The 19,108-nt window shown below is 48.9% G+C and overlaps 2 protein-coding genes across 2 annotated transcripts in view; both read left to right on the top strand.

The window, feature by feature from the left end:
- TANGO6 (transport and golgi organization 6 homolog) overlaps window positions 1-1,990 on the top strand; it is a 55,725-nt gene extending 53,735 nt beyond the window's left edge. The window contains exon 18 of the mRNA XM_018557332.1: window positions 1,814-1,990. Within this exon, the coding sequence (XP_018412834.1) occupies window positions 1,814-1,990 (177 nt within the window). The remainder of the gene's footprint in view (window positions 1-1,813) is intronic.
- Window positions 1,991-19,002: 17,012 nt separating this feature from the next.
- The window catches only part of HAS3 (hyaluronan synthase 3), a 20,159-nt gene continuing 20,053 nt past the window's right edge, over window positions 19,003-19,108 (top strand). Inside the window, exon 1 of the mRNA XM_018557333.1 lies at window positions 19,003-19,062. The gene's annotated coding sequence lies outside the window, so the exon portion shown is untranslated. The remainder of the gene's footprint in view (window positions 19,063-19,108) is intronic.

Here is a 19,108-nt window from a genome sequence, read left to right as displayed (position 1 = left end):
ATAACCGCCCCCACATTGCCAGGACCCGGGTCTTCTCTGAGATCACCATGTATGACATTGAAAGCTTCCTAGGTACAAGTGACAAGCTTTTGGAATGGAGATGGACATTGAATCCAGGCCATGGTACCGTTGTTCTTGGCGCTGGGCTTTTGGCTTTTAGAAGGAGCAGAAAGAAAAGAGTTCCCAAACTCTAAACCAGGAGCAGGCAAACTCCAGCCCTCCAGCTGTGGTGCAACTACAACTCCCATTAGGCATTGTAAGACGGTCAGCCACAGGCATGACTCCCAGAGGGAGATGCATGATGAGATTTGTAGTTTCACCCACAGCTGGAGGGCTGGATTTGACCTACCCCTGCCCTAAATTCCCTTAAATGTGAAATATTTAACCCCCCTCCCCCATTCTTGAACCATTAGTACATAACAGCCAGTGGGGAGAGAGGAGAGACAGCCAGGAGAGAGTGAGGAAAGGCAGCCAGGTGAGAGAGCAAGGAGAGACAGCCAGTGGAGTGCAAGGAGAGACAGCCAGTGGAGTGCAAGGAGAGACAGCCAGGGGACAGAGCTAGGAGAGATAGCCAGGAGAGAGAGGAAAGACAGCCAGTGAGGAGAGACAGCCAGGAGAGAGAGTGAGGAGAGACAGCCAGGTTACAGAGCAAGGAGAGACAGCCAGGGGGCAGAACAAGGAGAGACAGCCAGAGAGGAGAGACAGCCAGGTGAGAGAGTGAGGAGAGACAGCCTGGGGACAGAGCAAGGAGAGACAGCCTGGGGACAGAGCAAGGAGAGACAGCCAGTGAAGAGAGAGGAGAGACAGCCAGGTGAGAGCAAGGAGGGACATTCAGGAGAGAGAGAGAGGAGAGACAGTCAGGAGAGAGGAGAGACAGCCAGTGAAGAGGGAGGAGAGACAGCCAGTAAAGAGGAGAGACAGTCAGGAGAGAGAACAAGGAGAGACAGCCAGGGGGAGAGAGAGGTGAAATAGCCAGGAGAGAGAGGAGAGACAGCCATGAGAGTGTGACCTTCAAGACTTATCTGCACCCTGTCTTTAAGTAACTTCTTGTCCCCTGAGTTCCAGTGTCCCTCCGAGTCCCTTGCCTCCTCCGTGCACTCAAGTTGGAACACCAGGACCCCGTGGTTGCCCCTGTCCCCCTGACATTGTGACATCTTGTGTCCGGGTGAATCCCGGACAGGTGGCAACCCTAGAAGCAGCAGAGGCGGCTCTCTAATTAGGCTGGGGAGCAGCGAGTGGCTGCCTCTTATGCCTGATTAGACAACTGCCGGTGCCTCTGCCTGGTTGTGTTCAGGTTGACCGCTTAGCTTGCCATCAAACATACCAAGGAGATCCGGGCCAGCCAGACCTATGTTCAGTGGTGGGCCTGGAGCTAGCTCTCCAGTAGCCTCTATGTTACTCCGGCCCTGACCGTAACAATGAACTTCTCTTATCTGCTCCATTTTTTGTCTGTTTACTACACCGTTGGAAGCATTTTGTTATATCTGTTTGATAAGTGCAAAAAAAAAACAAATGCCAGAAAGCCAGTAAACTTCTAACTTCCCGTCACCCTAGGACAGGAATTGTAATAGGACTACAGAAACAATTCAATAATAATGTTCTACGGTAAGAAACATTAGTCTATTAAGCAATATAGAGGTTTATAAAAGTCCGACTTACCAGGTGTAATCCTAGATTACTCCACATGTAACAGACTAAAGAAAATAACTACAAAATACTTCCTCCCACCTCTTCTGCTCTAGAACATAAAGGGGAGGTGTTCTGTAGTCCTAATAGAATAAAGAAACTTTCCTCCCGTCTTCTCTTCTTCTAGGTGTTACGTGACGTTCTCCTGGAGCTGTACCGCCTGCTGAAGTTTGTGGTCCAGTGCGAGGCGGACTCGGTGTGTGTTCTTCATGCCCAGCTAGGCCTGGAGGAACTGGACTCCATCATGAGAGCTCATCTATTCCCACCGCAGAAGCTGGAGAAGAAGATTGTGGTTTTACCGTAACAGACATGAAGCTGATCTGGAATTCTCTATCACCAGGAGAATGTTTGTTTTTAGTGGATCCGCTCCTGAGAAGCTGCCGTACTGACCTCCCCTCCAGAACCTGCCGGCTAATCCAGTACACTGCTCCCCCCCACAGTGGTGTAGCGGTTGGTGCTTCTGCCTAGCCGCACTGGGGGTCCCTGGTTCAAATCCCGGCCAGGGTCATTATCTACGAGGAGTTTGCATGTTCTCCCTGTGCTTGTGTGTTCCTCCGGGTACTCCGGTTTCCTCCCACACTCCAAAGACATGCTGGAAGGTTAATTGGCTCCTGTCTAAGTTGGCCCTGTATGTATGCGTGTGAGATAGGGACCTCAGATTGTAAGCTCCTTGAGGGCAACTATGTAAAGCGCTGTGTAAATTGTCGGCGCTATGTAAATACCTGAAAAAAATAAATGCTCCCAATGCCCATCCTGATACTTCACCTGGTGGCGAGGTAGCATCGAGCCAGCTTCCCGGCCAATCAGGAAGCTGCTCAACTTGCCGCCCAGCTTCCCGATTGGTCGGGAAGCTGGCCTATCAGGAGTCATTACCCGCCCTCCGGCTTGGCCAGAAAGCAGGCTACATGCTACATGCTTCCTTGTGATCTATGTAGGTGATGATGTAGCTGGCTTGGCAGCTAATCGGGGAGTCATTACACGCCGCCCAGTTTCCTTGATGACAGCTATTTTCTACTTGCAACAAAACACTCGGGTGTGAACAGGGGCCATAGAAACGAATGGGATCTTTGTCTTGAGTGTTTTGTTGCGCTTTGCTTTGAGGTGTGAACGGGACTTACAGGTTGACGTATAAATACGGATGCACCGATATCGGTTTGTCAGTATCGAGTAACGATATTTTTGTTTTGTTTTTGATACTCGCCGATGCCAAATACCAATACTGGAAGTCCCATTAAGGAAGCTGGGTGGCTTGCAATAACTCGCCGCCCGGCTACCTGATTAGCCGGGAAGTCGTCTCCATGCTCCATCGTCACCAGATGACGAGGAAGCATGGAGCCGACTTTCTGGCCAATCAGGAAGAGGGGGGGGCGATCAATGACTCGCCATCTGGCTTCCTGATTGTCCAGCTTCTCGACCAATCAGGTGATGAGGGAGCATGGAGCCGGCCAATCAGGAAGCTGGGGGGCGGGTAATGACTCACCACCCAGCTTCCTGATACCGGAAGTTCCGATATCGGGATAGGCACCCATACTGATACTGGTATCGGTGCATCCCTATTTAGAAATCATCCACCCCAACATAAAATGGCTGAATTCCGTTCGCACAGCATTCTCGCCACTAGATTTATTTTATTTATTACAGGTATTTATATAGCGCCGACAATTTACGCAGCGCTTTTACATAGAACTCATTCACATCAATCCCTACCCTCAAGGAGCTTACAATCTAAATTAGAGACGAGGAGTATAGAGATTTCCTATGCTCCATCCAGTGGCGAGAATGCTGTGCTATTGTCAGCTGCTGTTATATCCAAAATTCAACTTGCCGGTATGAAGTCAGTGTGACCCCAATACCTCCAGCTTCCTGAGACACCCTATCAGTCAGTGAGGTTGTCCATCATTATACCAGGACCATCGGTCAGGGTCAGTAGGCTAAACAGGTGGGATCAAGCTGAGAACTTTAAGAAGGAAAAGGACAAGATTTGCAAATAGCTTTAGCTGCCAATATCTTCGCACTGGTTACTAATGAGCGCAGTTAATCCTTGTAGTTCGATGGTAGCCCCACTGCAAGGGTTAATAAAAGTTTCCCCGGATTTTATCTTGAAATGCCTCCGAAGCACGTTTTTTGCTCACGGTTTAATCGCCTTTTCAGCTTATATCATGTCTTTCCTGGGTAAGGTCCCAACCCACCGGCAGTGATACGCGTTAAAAAAAAATGACATCTGGAGAGAGAACAGAACTGTTTAGGTGACTGTGGCCGTATTACGCAGTCAAGCATTGCCGGGGATACTTTTTTACTTTGTAATACCAGTTAGCTTTCAGGGCTTGTTCACACCAAATGCAGACCAGATCTGCATGAGTTTCTGCACAGTGGGTTGTGCCGCGTTTTTGACGCGTTCCGGGCCATTTTTGGTAAAGAAAAAAAAAATTCTGTTTAAAATGGGCTTTCAGTGCATTCCAGGGCGTTTGCATGCGTTTTTGATGCGTTCCAGAGCAGGTAAAATAGGGCTTGCTGCATTTTTTTTACATGCTCTGTAACTGAAGGCTGCAGTGTGAACTAGAGCCCAAAATACCATTGGAATACATTGGACGCAGTTTTGATCCGGTATCTAACTGCTCTGCTCCTGGAACGCGCTTGGTGTGAGCAAGGCCTCAGGGTGTCCCCGCCGTCTCAGGATAAGCAACACTGAGGCACAGAGGTTTAGCAAAATGTTTAAAAAAAAATTCTGCAAAGGCAACAATCTCTGGGAATAAAAGTTTAACAATTAGTGCAAATGTAACTGATGCAAATAAAAAAGCATCATGGAGATTTGTGTTGAAATCACAGTACAGAGAGGGGAAGGTATCTAATCTGGATCAGCTGTGCATGGCAACCAATCAGCTTCTCGCTTTCATTTTCAAATCTTAGTTGAGCAAATCAAGAGAGAAGCTGATTGGTTGCCGTGGGCAACTGCTCCAGATTCTGTGTTCCAGTTTTGATAAATTCCCTCCATTGTGTTTTATGGTAATCTATCGTGTGGATGAATATAATGTGTAAATATTGTTTAAAAAAAATCTGGTTTTGATAATAAACATTTTCAGGAAAATTGAACAAAATGGCCTCATGTGTTGTCTTTCTGTTTCAGAATTCATATAATAATCTTATGCCATCCTTAAAGAATTTGTAAAGTGAGCCACATGTTCGGCCTACAAGCAGGTAAAATATTACTGCACATGTACCTAGAATATTCATATGCTGGTCAGTAGTCTGGTTTTCTGGGAACACCTGATCCTGGTCTGTGAGTAATACAACACAGGAATTCTCAGCTCCACCCATCACAGTGCTCCTGCAGTCTAAACCTACACAACTTACCATCACTGTCCTTTATCTGTCTCAAGTTATCCATCTGGTGTCCGATAAATGTATAGTACAGGTCATAATAGAGATATGGAGGATGCCAGTGCTTATAAAAAGTCTACACACCCCTGTAAACATACCAGGTTTTTGAGATGTAAAAACAAAAATCACACCAAGATAAATCAGTTGAGAATTAGAAGCTGCTTGGTTGCCATGGGTAACTGCTCCATGTTCTGTCCACTCCAGTTTTGATGGGGACACACATACAGCAGTAAATACCCCTTGGGGGTTCTAACCCTCCTGTTCTCTATCCAAAATGGTTTAGCTTTATTGCTTTAATGTAATAATGGAGGTCCAATGTTCCCTGTGGACCATTTGGCATGGTAATTTTTTGCGATTTCGCGGGTGCGCGCAATTTTAAAGCATGACATGTTTGGTGTCTATGTACCGGACGTGACCCCGCTTTTTATATTTTACCAAAAATATGGGTAATAAATGGGTGTGGTTACTGGGGGTGTGGCCACTAAAGGGTGTGGTCACTGAGGGGCGCTGTAAAGCTTTTTCGCACAGGGCGCCTAAAGGCCGAAGGCCGGCCCTGTTCCCACATTGGCCATACTGGGCCTAATTTTTCCTATAGGGTAGCACAGTGTTGCCCATAGCAACCATTCAGATTCTGCCCTTTTCCTAGAGCACTAGACCTTTTCCTAGAGCACTATGGAGGAATGGGAAGGAAAAAAATCTGGTTGCTAAGGGCAACAACCTCTCCCTGCAGGCGCACGATGCTGGCTGAGTCGTCTCCGTGTAGGTGTGTGTGTGTGCTGATGGTGTGTATGGATGACGGAGGATTTTTTCCCTCCAGGTTGAGGAGGATGAGAGAATGACTTGCCTGTTCCTCTCTCCTCTCCTGGATCCAGTTTCAGGCCCCAAACAAGGAGATTTTTGTGTTAAAGGGAAAAAAAAAGGGCCGAATTTTATTTATATCCCGCTAGGAAAGTAGGTGGAGGGAGCCGGGAGACGCAGGCCGCTCCATGTGAAAGGTAAGACGGGGAAAAAAAGAACCTTTCCCACTTTTTATTGTAGATTAATAGGTTCCTTCTGCGTCCGGCGCTATTTGTAGTGAGGACGAGGAGATGGCGGTGACACAGAGAAAATTGTGACATTTATATACACGTGCCGTGGAGCCTGAGAGGTGGTGAGTACAATTCACGGGGTTTCTGTTTTCTTGTCCGTTTAATACAAATAAATGGGATTAAAGGCGGTTTCTGAAGAAGAGCGATATTTCGTTTCCTCGCGTTTGCCGGCAAGTTGGATCACGTGCTGGCTTCTTAAGATGGCCAATGTCACAACCGTACTGTACAATCTGATAGAAGAAAGACAAATTGATGTTTTAAAATCAAAATTGAGAGGAGAGGATTTGTAGTATGCTTTTCTGTATACTTAAGCTCGGCACAAACCTTACAATCTGATTGTACAATCTCCTATAGATCTACCAGCAACCATGTAGTGCCAGGGCCGGTGTGACTGGATATAGATTGATTGGATAGATTGGGTAGGTCCTCATATGACATAGGTTTGGTAAATCTAATTCTATCTAACGTTGATTGTACAGTATGGAGTATAACATGTATGGTGATCCTCGGTTATAAATTATCTATTCGAGTTTTATTTGAGTTCACAAATGTCGATTGCACTGCGCTGTGGCCGATATTAATTAATAAAATGTAAAATGTCGCTTGTGACATTTCAATAAAGTAAAAAAAAAAAGGAAACAGTGCAAAGTTCCGCAGTCGGCGCATCAGCACTGTTACCTGTCTGCGCACAACAGTGCAATGCATTCCGCGTGGGCCCTTAGCTCTAGCTAAAACGTCTTTTTTAGTGTTGGACAGAGTGGAGGTGATAGACGCCCATCAGGCTTTTATTGCGTTTGCCTTGGGCAGCACCTTCCTGGGGGGGGTCCTGCACAGCCCACCTGACACCCTGCACAGCCCACCTGAGACCCCACACTGACACCCTGCACAGCCCCCCTGACACCCTGCACAGCCCACCTGAGACCCCACACTGACACCCTGCACAGCCCCCTGACATCCTGCACAGCCCACCTGACATCCTGCACAGCCCACCTGACACCCTGCACAGCCCCCCTGACACCCTGCACAGCCCACCTGACACCCTGCACAGCCCCCCTGAACCCTGCACAGCCCACCTGACACCCTGCACAGCCCACCTGAGAGCCCACACATCCCAAAGCCCACCAGTAAAGCGCATGATATGTATTACTGTATATAAAGTCTGGCTGCATTACAGTGACATGCAGTATAAAGAGGGTGACATTGGGCTAGTTTGGCTAATATTCGCCAGCTTGGCTTGTAGGCACCTCCATAATCCTGGCCAATGGTCCCTGGCCAAGCCTGCTTGGGGAAAGTTGAGTGTCAAGAAGCATTTTCCTAGCCACTTACAGGCTCACTATCCCTAAAGACAGGCTGGTGCTGACTGCGCTGCCTCCTCCCACCTCCTTAGGCACACATGGAGCCCAATCTTTCACCAGCCAGGTCATGCAAACCTGTGTTTTTCCAATGCAGAGCACAAAAACAAGTTCGCATTCATCTTCCCCTCCCCGGCAGCTCATACTCACCCTCCCTTAGTTTCCCTGCTGCCGTGTAAGCTTTAGGTCACTCTGGTTATAGCTAATACAAGGCTTTGGGCTTCCCCCGTGTCACCGGACTTTGTGATTGGCCCAGCACTGTCACATGGAATGAGTAATGCTCCTCCATACCTGGAAGTACTGGGTATTTTCTGTTCCTCCATTGGCGAAATAGAGCGGCGGAGGGAAAACAAAAAGTAACCATGGCGTTCATTTATAAAAGTTCTTCCCAGCATGCCCTCCGCACAACACTAGCGCCCCTACTTGGCACTGATGAGCACAGAAAATTCCTATACTCGTTAGCGCCATCTAGGGGTGATATTGCAGAACCTTTGTAAATGAACCCCTATGCCAGGGGTAGGCAACCTCAGCACTCCAGTGGCACTGAAATAAAAATTTGCATCATGCCTCTCAGGGGGCGAAACTAGAAATCACAGGGCCCCATAGCAAAATTTTGTAGGGGGCCCTGGGATTTCTAGCTACGCCCACCTGATAACCAAAACAGCCCACCCGAGAGTGACCCTGCAGAGCTCACCATAGTCTCTCTATCGTGCCCACCATAGACTCTCTATGGTGCCCACCATGGTGGGCTCTGCAGGGTCACTCTCAGGTGGGCGCTCAAGCCCTACTACCTGTCAGCCCCGATCCTCTGTCCGCCTCCTTCTCCTCCACGGTCGCTGGCGGGCCCTGCCTCCTCCATCACTGGGCCCCACCTCCTCAGTCACTGGGCCCCACCTCCTCAGTCACTGGGCCCCACCTCCTCAGTCACTGAGCCCCGCCTCCTCAGTCACTGGGCCCCGCCTCCTCAGTCACTGGGCCCCGCCTCCTCCATTGCTGCCGACTACGGGCCCAGCCACCTCCTCCGAAACTGCTGGTTGTCACCGCCTCAGCAGCGGCTGTGGGGAGGAACGCGCCACTGCACACATCACTGACAGGTTGTTACTGATCTGAACAGTGGTGTGTTCCTCCTCACAGCCGCCAGTGACAGCCAGCAGCCTGAGATGCCATAGCAACCCAGGCAGCCGGCACTGCATCAGGGGGATGTCCTGGCCGGCCCCCCTGTGCCCCGGGCCCCGTAGCAGCCGCCTGGGTCGCTATGGCGTTTGTTCCGCCACTGATGCCTCTGCTTCTGAGAGTCATGCATGTGACTGTCGGAGACTTAGAATGCCTCGTGGAATTTGTAGTTCCACAACAGGTGGAGTGCTGAGGTAGCGTACCCCTGCCCTATGTGTTGTTGGGGGGAAGGGGGGGGGGGGTCAAGGCAAACCTGTTGCTCTTCCCACCATAGACAAAGCACGGGTTTGCTCTAGGTTCTTGCACAGGCCCCCTGGCACTTGTAGTGCTCAGCTCCCTTTAATGTACTAGAAGTTATTCTGTGGGAGAAACCACAACGTGACTTTCATATATGAATTTATTGCCCATCCTGTTGTGAGGTTATGTGGGGTTATGCAGTTTGTTATCGGTCACACGACCGCGCCATTATGGGCTGCGGCCTCTGTGCCAGCTCCTGTATCTTTTGCATGCAGGACATGTCTGGTGTTGAAAGCCCGGGATTTGTGGCCATTGTTGGGCCCTGTTACCATGGGGCTCCTGGAAAAGCTGTCTTATTGTCTCGCCGTGCCTTGCTCGCCTCTGCGCGCTGAGCAGCCTAATCCTGGCCGAAAATATTCTCGGGCTCTGCAAGATCCGTGTACAGGAAGACCTGCGCCGGGGATCTTTGGTTTGGCCAAGCAGAGAGTTGTGTGTCGTATGGTATAGAAGCCAAGCGGTGGGCATGGGATGCCACGTCTCACTTGGGGCTGCCAAGACAGCGCCGGGGAGACACAGTTGATCTCTGTGTGTAATGTGATTATTTACACTCATCTCAGTTGGCTGTCGGACACAGTTACATAGGAACACGATTTAAAGGGACGGCATAAAGCCATTTTTATTTTGCACAATGTGGTGAATATTATCAGTATCAGGGATTTCATAACTAGAATTGTATCATTATTAGTTATAGATGTACATAGGGGGCGGCCATACTTACGCGTTCACTACTCTGCTTCCTGTTTTGCAGGGCTACACAATGGTTGTGCTTTACTGCTCCTTCTCACAATGCAAGTCTGTGAGTCAGCTGACTCATTAAAAACAATGCACTCCCAATGAAGCTAATATCTTATCTCAGCAGTTGTTAAAGTGAACCTATCAGGGTATAAAAATCCAAATAACATTGTGCTGCAAGAGAAGAGCTCTTATCCTGACCTCTCTGACAGCCCGGGTCTCCTGCCTCCCATCCATTCTGCTGCTGCAGCCTTCGCCAGTCTCTCTTCTGGCATTTAGCACTTCTTGGAGTACTAGATGCCTGTATCACCCGCCACGTCCTATGGTTCCATCCTCCAACTCATATATCACTGCTGAGGTCTATAGTGATATAGGGGTTGGAGGATGGAACCACAGTGGGGGGGCAGGTACAGAATGGAAAAGGGGGAGGTATAAGACAGACCACCAGGGAGATGAGTATATGCCCTATTCTCTAGCAGGGCACCTTTATTAGACCACCAGGGAGATGAGTATATGCCCTATTCTCTAGCAGGGCACCTTTATTTAGATTGTTATGTACCCTGACATGGACATAGTAATTGTACTGAGCCATCCCCGGCTCCATCTAGTGGCTGATCTACAAATCTTTATATTTAAAGCTGAGCTCCAGGATAATAAAATATTGTCCATCCATATACAAGAGTCATGTGTATTCTTCCTTCAATCTTGGTGAGCTTTGTGTATTTCTTCCAGATCTGTGCAGTAATCCAGTGTGAGACTTCCTGTAATAAAGACCGGTCACTGCTGATCTCTCTCCTTGTGCAGGGTGACTGGTCTTGTCTCCGCCCCCCTCCTCTACTTTCTGTGGTGGGTGGGGCTTGCTGGGCCCCTCCCACAGCTTTGTCCTATGCACAGGTTATCTGCAGCACAGTAATGGTGTCCCAGCTAGTTATACAAGGTTCTGCAAAGGCATTTGATGAGCACAAAGTCAATATATATATTTTGTGGCTATTAAGGAAAACGCAACTCCACCTTTGTAGGAAAAAGATGAAAAAATAGGTAGCCCAGCGTGTTCAAAAATAACAAATGCAGCTTTGGCTGCAATACTGACCTCCTCTCCGGCGCTGCCCAACATAGACCCAAGGATCTGTGATCCAGCACACGTCTTCTTCTAGGCTATGGTTTCCGTGGTGGGTGGGGCCTGCTGAGTCCCTCCCACAGCTCTGCTCTCTGTTCAGGCTTTGTAGAGCACAGAGATGAGGTCACTGCTACTTCAACAAAATAATATCTGGGTTTGCACAGCCATTTGGGGGATTTATATCCTTTGTGGCTATTGTGGAATATATTTAATTCAAAGTTTTTGTGTCAGGAGTTTCAGCTTTAAATCATTTATCACATTAGCTCATTTCTCTGCACTGGGAGAACAATGTGCAGTGCAGGGGATGGGGATATGTGTCAGTGCCGACCCCCTGTCACTACAGCAAATGAAATGTCAGCTCAGCTTACATAGACCAAACCACAGGAGATGTTATGTTCCCCCGATCTAGAGCTGTGCAGATGTGTCTGTGATGGTTCTCATTCATCCAGGTCACATGGTATATCTGTAAAAAATAAGTCAAGGCAACTGGACTTGCTGTATTTTTCTTGAAGACGTTTGATAGGCTTAGCAGAAATGGAGACACGGGGTAATCATTTGCTTTTTCATTTTTCCATATCTCAGATGAAAAAGCTGCCGTGCAGAGTCACAAGACTCTCTGCAGATTACATAGCACAAGGCTGATTCCTCTTTTTTTTCTGCAGGTTTTTGGATGGTGGCCTGCACAGTCCAATGGTAGCTTTGTATATATGAAGACTGTATTCCACAAGCTCCCTATATCCTCCCCCCAGTTTTAATGGAACCAGGATGCTTAGTCAGGTGACTTTGGTTGGTGGTGACCTTGTAAATAAAATATAAGGTTACAAGCAGTGCTGATCACTAATATATGTGCGATCAATAATGAATGTGCAATCAATATGTCTCAAGGGAAGCGAGGAAACTAGGCAACCGGAGGGGGTGATACATCCCGGAGACTCACACAAGATGTCCGTCAGATTACAGCTATCCTGGCTATCACCTCCGCGTTACATGAATGTGCGCTTCAGACAACGCATCAAGAACGCGCAACGCACTCGCAATACCATTACTTGTTAATGGCACCCTAAACGTGGCTAGTAAAACACGCATTGTTGCCCGCGTGTGGACGTGTGTCCAATGAGCACATACAAGTAGTCAAAAAAACACGGGAAGCTTGCAGCTGAAATGAGCTGCATGAGCCTCTTTACCGCGTTTGTCGCGTGCAGCCGGCCATTGAAATGAGTGGGCTGACGCATGGTAGCGTCGGCAAAAACTTGCAAGGACTTTTCACATTGTGACAGTGTAAATGGGGCCTTAAAGTAGAACTGAAGCCAAAACGTTTTTTCCTAGTGTTGGATAGAGTAACGGAGGACTATTATTATTATTATTCAGGATTTATGTAGCTCCAACAGTTTGCGCAGCGCTTTACAATATAAGGAAGACATTACAATCACAAGACAAGACGGTAAGGAGGGCCCTGCCCCTGAGGGCTTACAATCTAAAAGGGAGGGGCAAGTGATACATGAGGAGAAAGCTGTGTGGGGATGGATTGTTTGAGAATGTGATGGTTCAGTGGTTAGGTTGAGGTGGGAAAGATGGTTATAACTCTCATCAGCTTTTCTTGTGTCCCATTGGGGAGATTTGCCTCCACTTCCTGTCCTGTTGCGTTGGCATTCATTAAATGGCACCCAGCGCACCTCCTGGCCGCAATACCGCATGTTGCAGCGTGGTGGAAAATAGTAGACACAAACAGCTGCTACTGCAGACTGCGTCCAGGCGTGATCATCTGCAGGTAATCACAACATATGCGATCAGCTGCAGGTGATGACAGATGCCATTGTATTGTACGGCACCTCGGGCCCGCAGCAGAAGTCTCACCGAGGAATTCGTCAGACTCATTTGATCTGCTCCATCTGCAAGTGTGAATGGGGCCTCTGTACGTCTGGGGCCTCTGTACGTCTGGGGCCTCTGCACATCTCTACAATACATGCAGATTTCCCATGTTTTATCCCTTTAAGGACCCGGCAAGTACAGAACAATCCCTATTGATCTGCCAGCAATGCCCTCAGCTCCTTGTGTAATGACACCGCAAGCCTTTTCGTGGACTGAAATGTCAAGACTTGGTGTCAGCCCTGCTCGTTTGTCTGTTGTTAAATGACTGAACCCTGCCCTGTCTCCTCATCTTCCATACCAGGGGGCAGATACATTTTCTCTCTTCATATGCCGATCTTACTATTATCTCAATGCAAATTAGACAGCGGCTGTCTGGTTGGAAATGAAAACTCTCTGCAGTCTGTAATGACTTCACACTCCCACAATGCTCCTGGTAGCCATGTGATCTTAGCCTATGCTAGACTGCTCACAGGCTACAGGTATATTGTTATTTTTTAATTCATGACAAGAAAGAGATACTTTCCCACTCAATGTAATAAGCCGATGTGGTCATGATAACATGGGTCCAGTTCTTCGCCCTGCTGCAAGCTTGTCCCACCTATCGGTTGTTGGTTGTGTGTTTGGGTGAAGCACTGAGATCCTGAGGAATGCTGCCTTACCTTTTACTTGCTCAGCAGGACGTTACATGTATGTATACAGGAATACAGCATGATACAGGAAACATAGAGATACGTAACTTCCTGTGTATACCATAGATGAGTAATCATAGAGACTAACATTGCACTGCAGCGCCATCTACAGCTCAAAAGACGATACTACATATCTGAATGTCAGTCATAGAAATCAGTGTATACAGTTGTATTCCCAACATAGATCACACGGCCTTGGTGGCATGACTGGTACCAGAGGAAAATGTGACCCAATCCTATTATTATTTATTGTGGATTTCAGTGTAATTAAAGATTTCACTATGTTTGATTGCCAACCTGACCTTTTGTTCTGCTACTCCCCAACAGTGCCAGGGGGGCAAACTAGCAGTGGCTTCTCCTATCAATCTGCTTAAAGGCAGGCGGATGATAGTGATCAGGCGGCACAAGGTAATGGGCACTGACAGTTGAAGGAGCTACTGTGAGCAATGCAGCACCAAATGGTGTACCTTAAAGAAGAACTCCTCTGTGAACAATGGCCCCTCCCTCTTCTCCATTGACATAAACTAGTATGTTTGGCCGGGATGAGCAATCAAGTGTTTGGGGGTCTGAGGGTATCCAACCAATGGCGTCACAAGGGTGGAGCAGGGGGTGCGGCCTGCACCCGGGTAACACCATTGCAGGGGTGACACCAAAATGACTGACAGTCATTTTGGTGTCACCCCCTCTAAATAGACGGACTACCCAGTGTCAGGAGAGAGGAGGGGACCCAGCGGCATAACTCATTCCGCCGGATGAACGTCCCCTCCTCTCCCTGCCGGCGTCTATCACCAAGATGGCCGCCGGCAGGCGTCAATCAGATGCCCGTGCGCGCGCGATGACGACACGTGCACGCGCGATGACGACACGGCGGCCTCGGGACGCCCCTGTATCCAACCACCTTCCGAAGTCTCTACGGACTTTAAAGCAGGGAGGGCTTTTAAAACTAAAATGAACTGGTCAGATTAGTTTGCTGTCTGTGACCCCACTGGGGAGATTTTCCCTCACTTCCTGTCCTTGAGGAGGTTGAAATGGGGGAGCGGTTGTCACCAGAACAGGAAGCACGGACAGCAAACAAAACTTTGTAGGAAGAGTTAACCCTTCCTCATTCTACTGAAACATGTTTTTGGTTCTATGATCCTGTTCAATAGACTTCTCCCCATTTCCTGTCCTGAGAGTGATAAAAACCATATCGTCTCTCTGAAATGTTCCAGTTGGAGTTGGGTTCTCCAGCGGTCTCCTGCACAGCGCTCCAATCTACAATGACCATGCTATCTGAGCAGCGTTGTTGATTGGATCAGTGTGCAGGGAGTTGTTGGACCCGGGTGGCTTCACCTTGTGTGGGAGCAGCAGTCCCCATCCCCAAATCTGGGGCCCTCCAGGTGTGGTGAAACTACAAATTCCATCATGCATCTGTCTCTGGAAGTCATGTTTGGGGCTGTCAGAGTCTTGTCATGCCTTGTGGGACTTGTAGTTCCTCAGCAGCTGGTGGGCCTAAGTTTGGCTGCCCCTGCTATAGAATTACATAAAATAAGGAGTTCTCAGAGATCGCTGTCTCATGACCCCTCGACCTTTAGGTAGCATACGTGCAGATTATGGCACACACCTACTCCCTTCTGTACTGTCCAATGACGGGTCCGGGCACCTGTCACCACTGCACCCCCTGCTGCTGATTCATCCAGGTCCCACGGCGTTGTTCGCTGGCTATTGGGTGGCAACTTCTGCCATATCCTCAGGAGTTACATCATCCCCTGGGAACGAGCTGATACCGCAGACTGCATGACATGCACCATACAGTATACACAGGAAATAAAACATTGCTGGGGGAAAAGAGGAAGAAGATTTTTGGCAGAAGAGGCTTTGCATGTCCTTTCTGGCAAAACAAAAAAATCCCTACCTTCTTTTGTAGAGTTTAAAGAAGAACTCCAGGAAAAGAAAAAACTTCCCCTTGCAGCGGGGCTACCTCCGTACTGCAAGGGTTCAGTGCTTACTTTGGTCTAGGGGAGTCAAATCCTTGGTCCTGACTTATGCAGGTCCATTGATTTGCATTAGACGTGAGGACACGGAGGAAGATTTCATAGCTGGAGCGGAGGGGAAGAGAGTAGGGTTGTCACCTGTCCGGGATTCACCAAGACAGTCCGAGCACGTAACCCTTGGAGTGCAGGGGGTAGGCCCGCTGCAAGAGTAAGTTTTTTCTTTCCTGATGTTCTTCTTTAATTTTGCTTACTGCACACCAATGAAGTCAACCCTGTGCTCTCTCCTCCTTTCAGCCAGCTCCCTGTGCACCGTGCAATGCGGTGAAGCCTGATTGGAGGAGTATAATATAAAGACAGACTACACAGGTATCTATGTGCAAATAGATGTCAAGGACAAGCATGACAAGGAATGGAGACAGCACCCCAGAGGTTGTTTGGACCTCTAGTGGGCCAGTCTGAGCTTCTTCTCATACCGCCCACTATAAATAATCCACGGATTGATATTAAAGTGTAATGACTTCCGGCTCTGGCAGTTGTGATGATGTCTGCAGATATTTTACAGCGGAAAGGGTTAAAGATCGGGGATTTCTGGATCGGTTTCCTCACTGTTCCCCCAGGCGGAGAGGTGGTGTCCCCACACTACATGGATACAGGAGGGTGCGGCTCTTTTACACTAAGGCAACCTTGCCTTGCATAGGGAAGGGCGGATGGTGATACATGTGTCAAAGCACACCGAGGTCGTATCCTGCTCATCCGCAGATCTTGTGGGATCGGATGGTCCTGTCCCGATCATCGGCCCCGAAGCTGCCATTGCTGACGCCCCAAAAATAATAGTTGTCTCCGTGGCTTCAATAATCTCTGATTCAGCAATATAGAACAAATACAGACAATGGGCGAGTCACCTCAGTAATTTAGAATGTAGTGAAGCCACCGGATCAGCATGACACCTACATAACATCCCTATTTGTATAGAAATCCAGCAGTGAGAGCTCACTTATTTTTCTTGTGACAGCTTCCCTTGTCAGAATGAGCCCTACTGTAGATCCTGAGTAAGGATGGGCTCAGGTTCCGACCAAACACAGTCCAAACCTAAGCTCCTGGGGGTCCCCTGCCCAATCAGCAGCAGGCTGGGGCATTCCCTGTCCTGAAGCTGCACATAACCAAAAGGGGCAGGATGCTTGTGTTGACCTTATATAGCCACATGCCCATATAAGGTCAATGTCTTTCACCAAATATAGCCATGTGAGGCCATATAAGGTCAATGATGTCACTGCATCCTGCCCCTTTGTTCATGTGCGGCTGCAGCCAGGGCATTCCCCGTCCGCAGCTGATTAAGCGACAGCAGAAGGAGGAGGAGCTCAACTTTGGAACATGTGAGGCTGTGTTCAGGTTCGAACCTGAGCTTATCCTTCATCCTGAGATGGAGGAAGCTGAAGGTATATGCAAATATTGACTTTTCCTGCAGAAGAGCTTGACCCTTGAACTGACAGTTCTTATCATTGCCTACTCTATGCATTGGCTTTAGATATACTTTCAATTACAAGATGGAGCTGAGAAGCATAGGAAATAAATACCTGTTTCCTTTGCTACTCAGCGCCATCTACTGGCCATAATGCGGTATTACAAGATGACATTCGAAAATACTATTTGTTTTGCGCATCCATTTGCACAGAATGAACATTTACAGAAACTTGCAGGGCCAATAACTCTGCAATTTGTTTATAAATAGACCCCCCAGTGTCAGCTATTGCTTCTCAGAACCAAGGGCAAGCCCCAAAAAATACCTCACAGCCTTCGCACGGGCTGAACAGTCTCGGAAATGCCTATAGAAGGGGTAGGCAAACTCTGGCCCTCCAGCTGTGGGCACACTACAAGTCCCATCATGTATCTGCTTTTGGGAGTCATGCCTGTGGCTGTCAGAGTCTTGCAATGCCTCATGGGATTTGTAGTTCCACAGCAGCTGGAGGGCCTGAGCTTGCCTAGCCCCGGCCTATAGCATTAGTTTGTGGTTCGGATGCATTTCAGAGACGATAAATTATTTCTGAAGCTTTCAATGTAATTTTTTGATGGGGGGGGAGGGGCAAGGAAAAGAGCTTTGCCGCAGCGCTCCACAAACAAGTGTCAAATGCCTTAGGAGTATTCAGAACGCATTCACGGTGAGCCTCCATTGACATGAATGGAGGTGTCTGGCAAGCTTTGCAAGTTGTAATGATGTCACGTGAAGTGACGCAACTGCGCTGTTTTTTTTATTAGACCATTCGCTATTCATGTGAAGAACAGGCATTTGCCATTTGTAAAGCTTTATTAACACATGACAACTGTCTGCTCTTTACACCCGGGTGAAAGAGGCCTAAGCGAGCCCTCACGATAGCTCACAGTTGTTCAATGATCATTCCAGAATGCTAGCAGACCCTTAACCCCGTCCCCTGCCAGCTGTCTCTGCCTCTAAATATACACTTTATGCCACTTTTTCCTGCCCTGGAATGTGAATATATCAGCAGCATGGCTGTGTGTGTGCCATGGTTTCATGCCTTGCCCTGCCTGACTTGTAAAAGCCTGCACGCAGTCCATGGTGAGGTGTGTAATGTCCAGTCATGGCACATGGGGGGTTCCTGTCAGGGAAGGACAGGAGGCACCATAGATAGGGGTGACAAGAGAAGACGGTCAATACATAAGCCTCAGGACTGTGTGTGCAGTGCCTCATGCTTTGCCCTCCCTGCAAGCAGTCCATGGTGAGGTGTGTAATGTAGTCATGGCACATGGGGAGCTTCCTGTCAGGGCAGCAGAGGAAGTGCCATAGGTGTGGGTGACAGAAGACGAGGGGGACCCACTGTAGGAAGTCAGTATTACCCTATGTAGTGTACGTGTGTGCATTGCCTCATGTCTTGCCCTCCCTGCAGGGGGCACATGGTGAGGTGTGTATGGTACACTCATGGCACATTGTGTGGAGGTGGGGGGGGGGCTCCTCCCTGTCAGGACAGGAGAGTAGGTGCCATAGGTGGGGATGACAGGAGAAGAGGGGGACTCAGTGCAAGAGGTCATTATTATAGCAGCAAGACTGTATGCAGCTCATGGTGAGGTGTGTAGTGAGCAGTCCTGGCACATGGGGGTTCCCTGTCAGGTCAGAAGAGGGGGTTCTATATGTGGAGGTGGCTGGAGAAGAGGGGGACCCGGTCTCACGACTGTATGTGCCAGTCCCTCATGTTTTGCCCTCCCTGAAAGCAGCTCATGGTGAGGTGTGTAGCGAGCAGTCCTGGCACATGGGGGGTCCCTGTCAGAGCAGAAGAGGGGGTTCTATATGTGGAGGTGGCTGGAGAAGAGGGGGACCCGGTGTATGAAGTGATTATATCAGTCTCACGATTGTATGTGCCAATCCCTCATGCCTTGCCCTCCCTGCAGGCAGCACATGGTGAGGTGTGTAGGGAGCAGTGCTGGCACATGGGGGAGCTCCCTGTCAGAGGAGGGGGTGACAGGAGAAGAGGGGGACCCGGAGAAGGAGGTCTGTCTGCTCTGTAGGTGGTGGGCTGGTGGAAGGGGTGGGAGGGGAGAAGTTAAAGCAACCTGCTGATGGAGGGGGGAGTGAAGCAGGGAGAGGTGAGCCCAGTCAGGGGAGATGATGCTGCAAGAAGGGAGATGCTGAGTGCATGGAATGTCCGGATCCCCGGAGGAGAAGCTGCCAGAGATCTGATGTTGCAGTGATCTGACACGGTGAGTCCACACACACTGCGGGCTGTGCTGCATCTACAACCCCCCC

The sequence above is a fragment of the Nanorana parkeri genome, unplaced genomic scaffold (genome assembly GCF_000935625.1).
Source record: "Nanorana parkeri isolate BGI_ZX_2015 unplaced genomic scaffold, ASM93562v1 scaffold280, whole genome shotgun sequence".
In the NCBI taxonomy this organism is placed as follows: Eukaryota; Metazoa; Chordata; class Amphibia; order Anura; family Dicroglossidae; genus Nanorana; species Nanorana parkeri.
The sequence above is the reverse complement of the archived record's forward strand: the minus strand, read 5'-3'. Positions and strand labels throughout refer to the sequence as shown.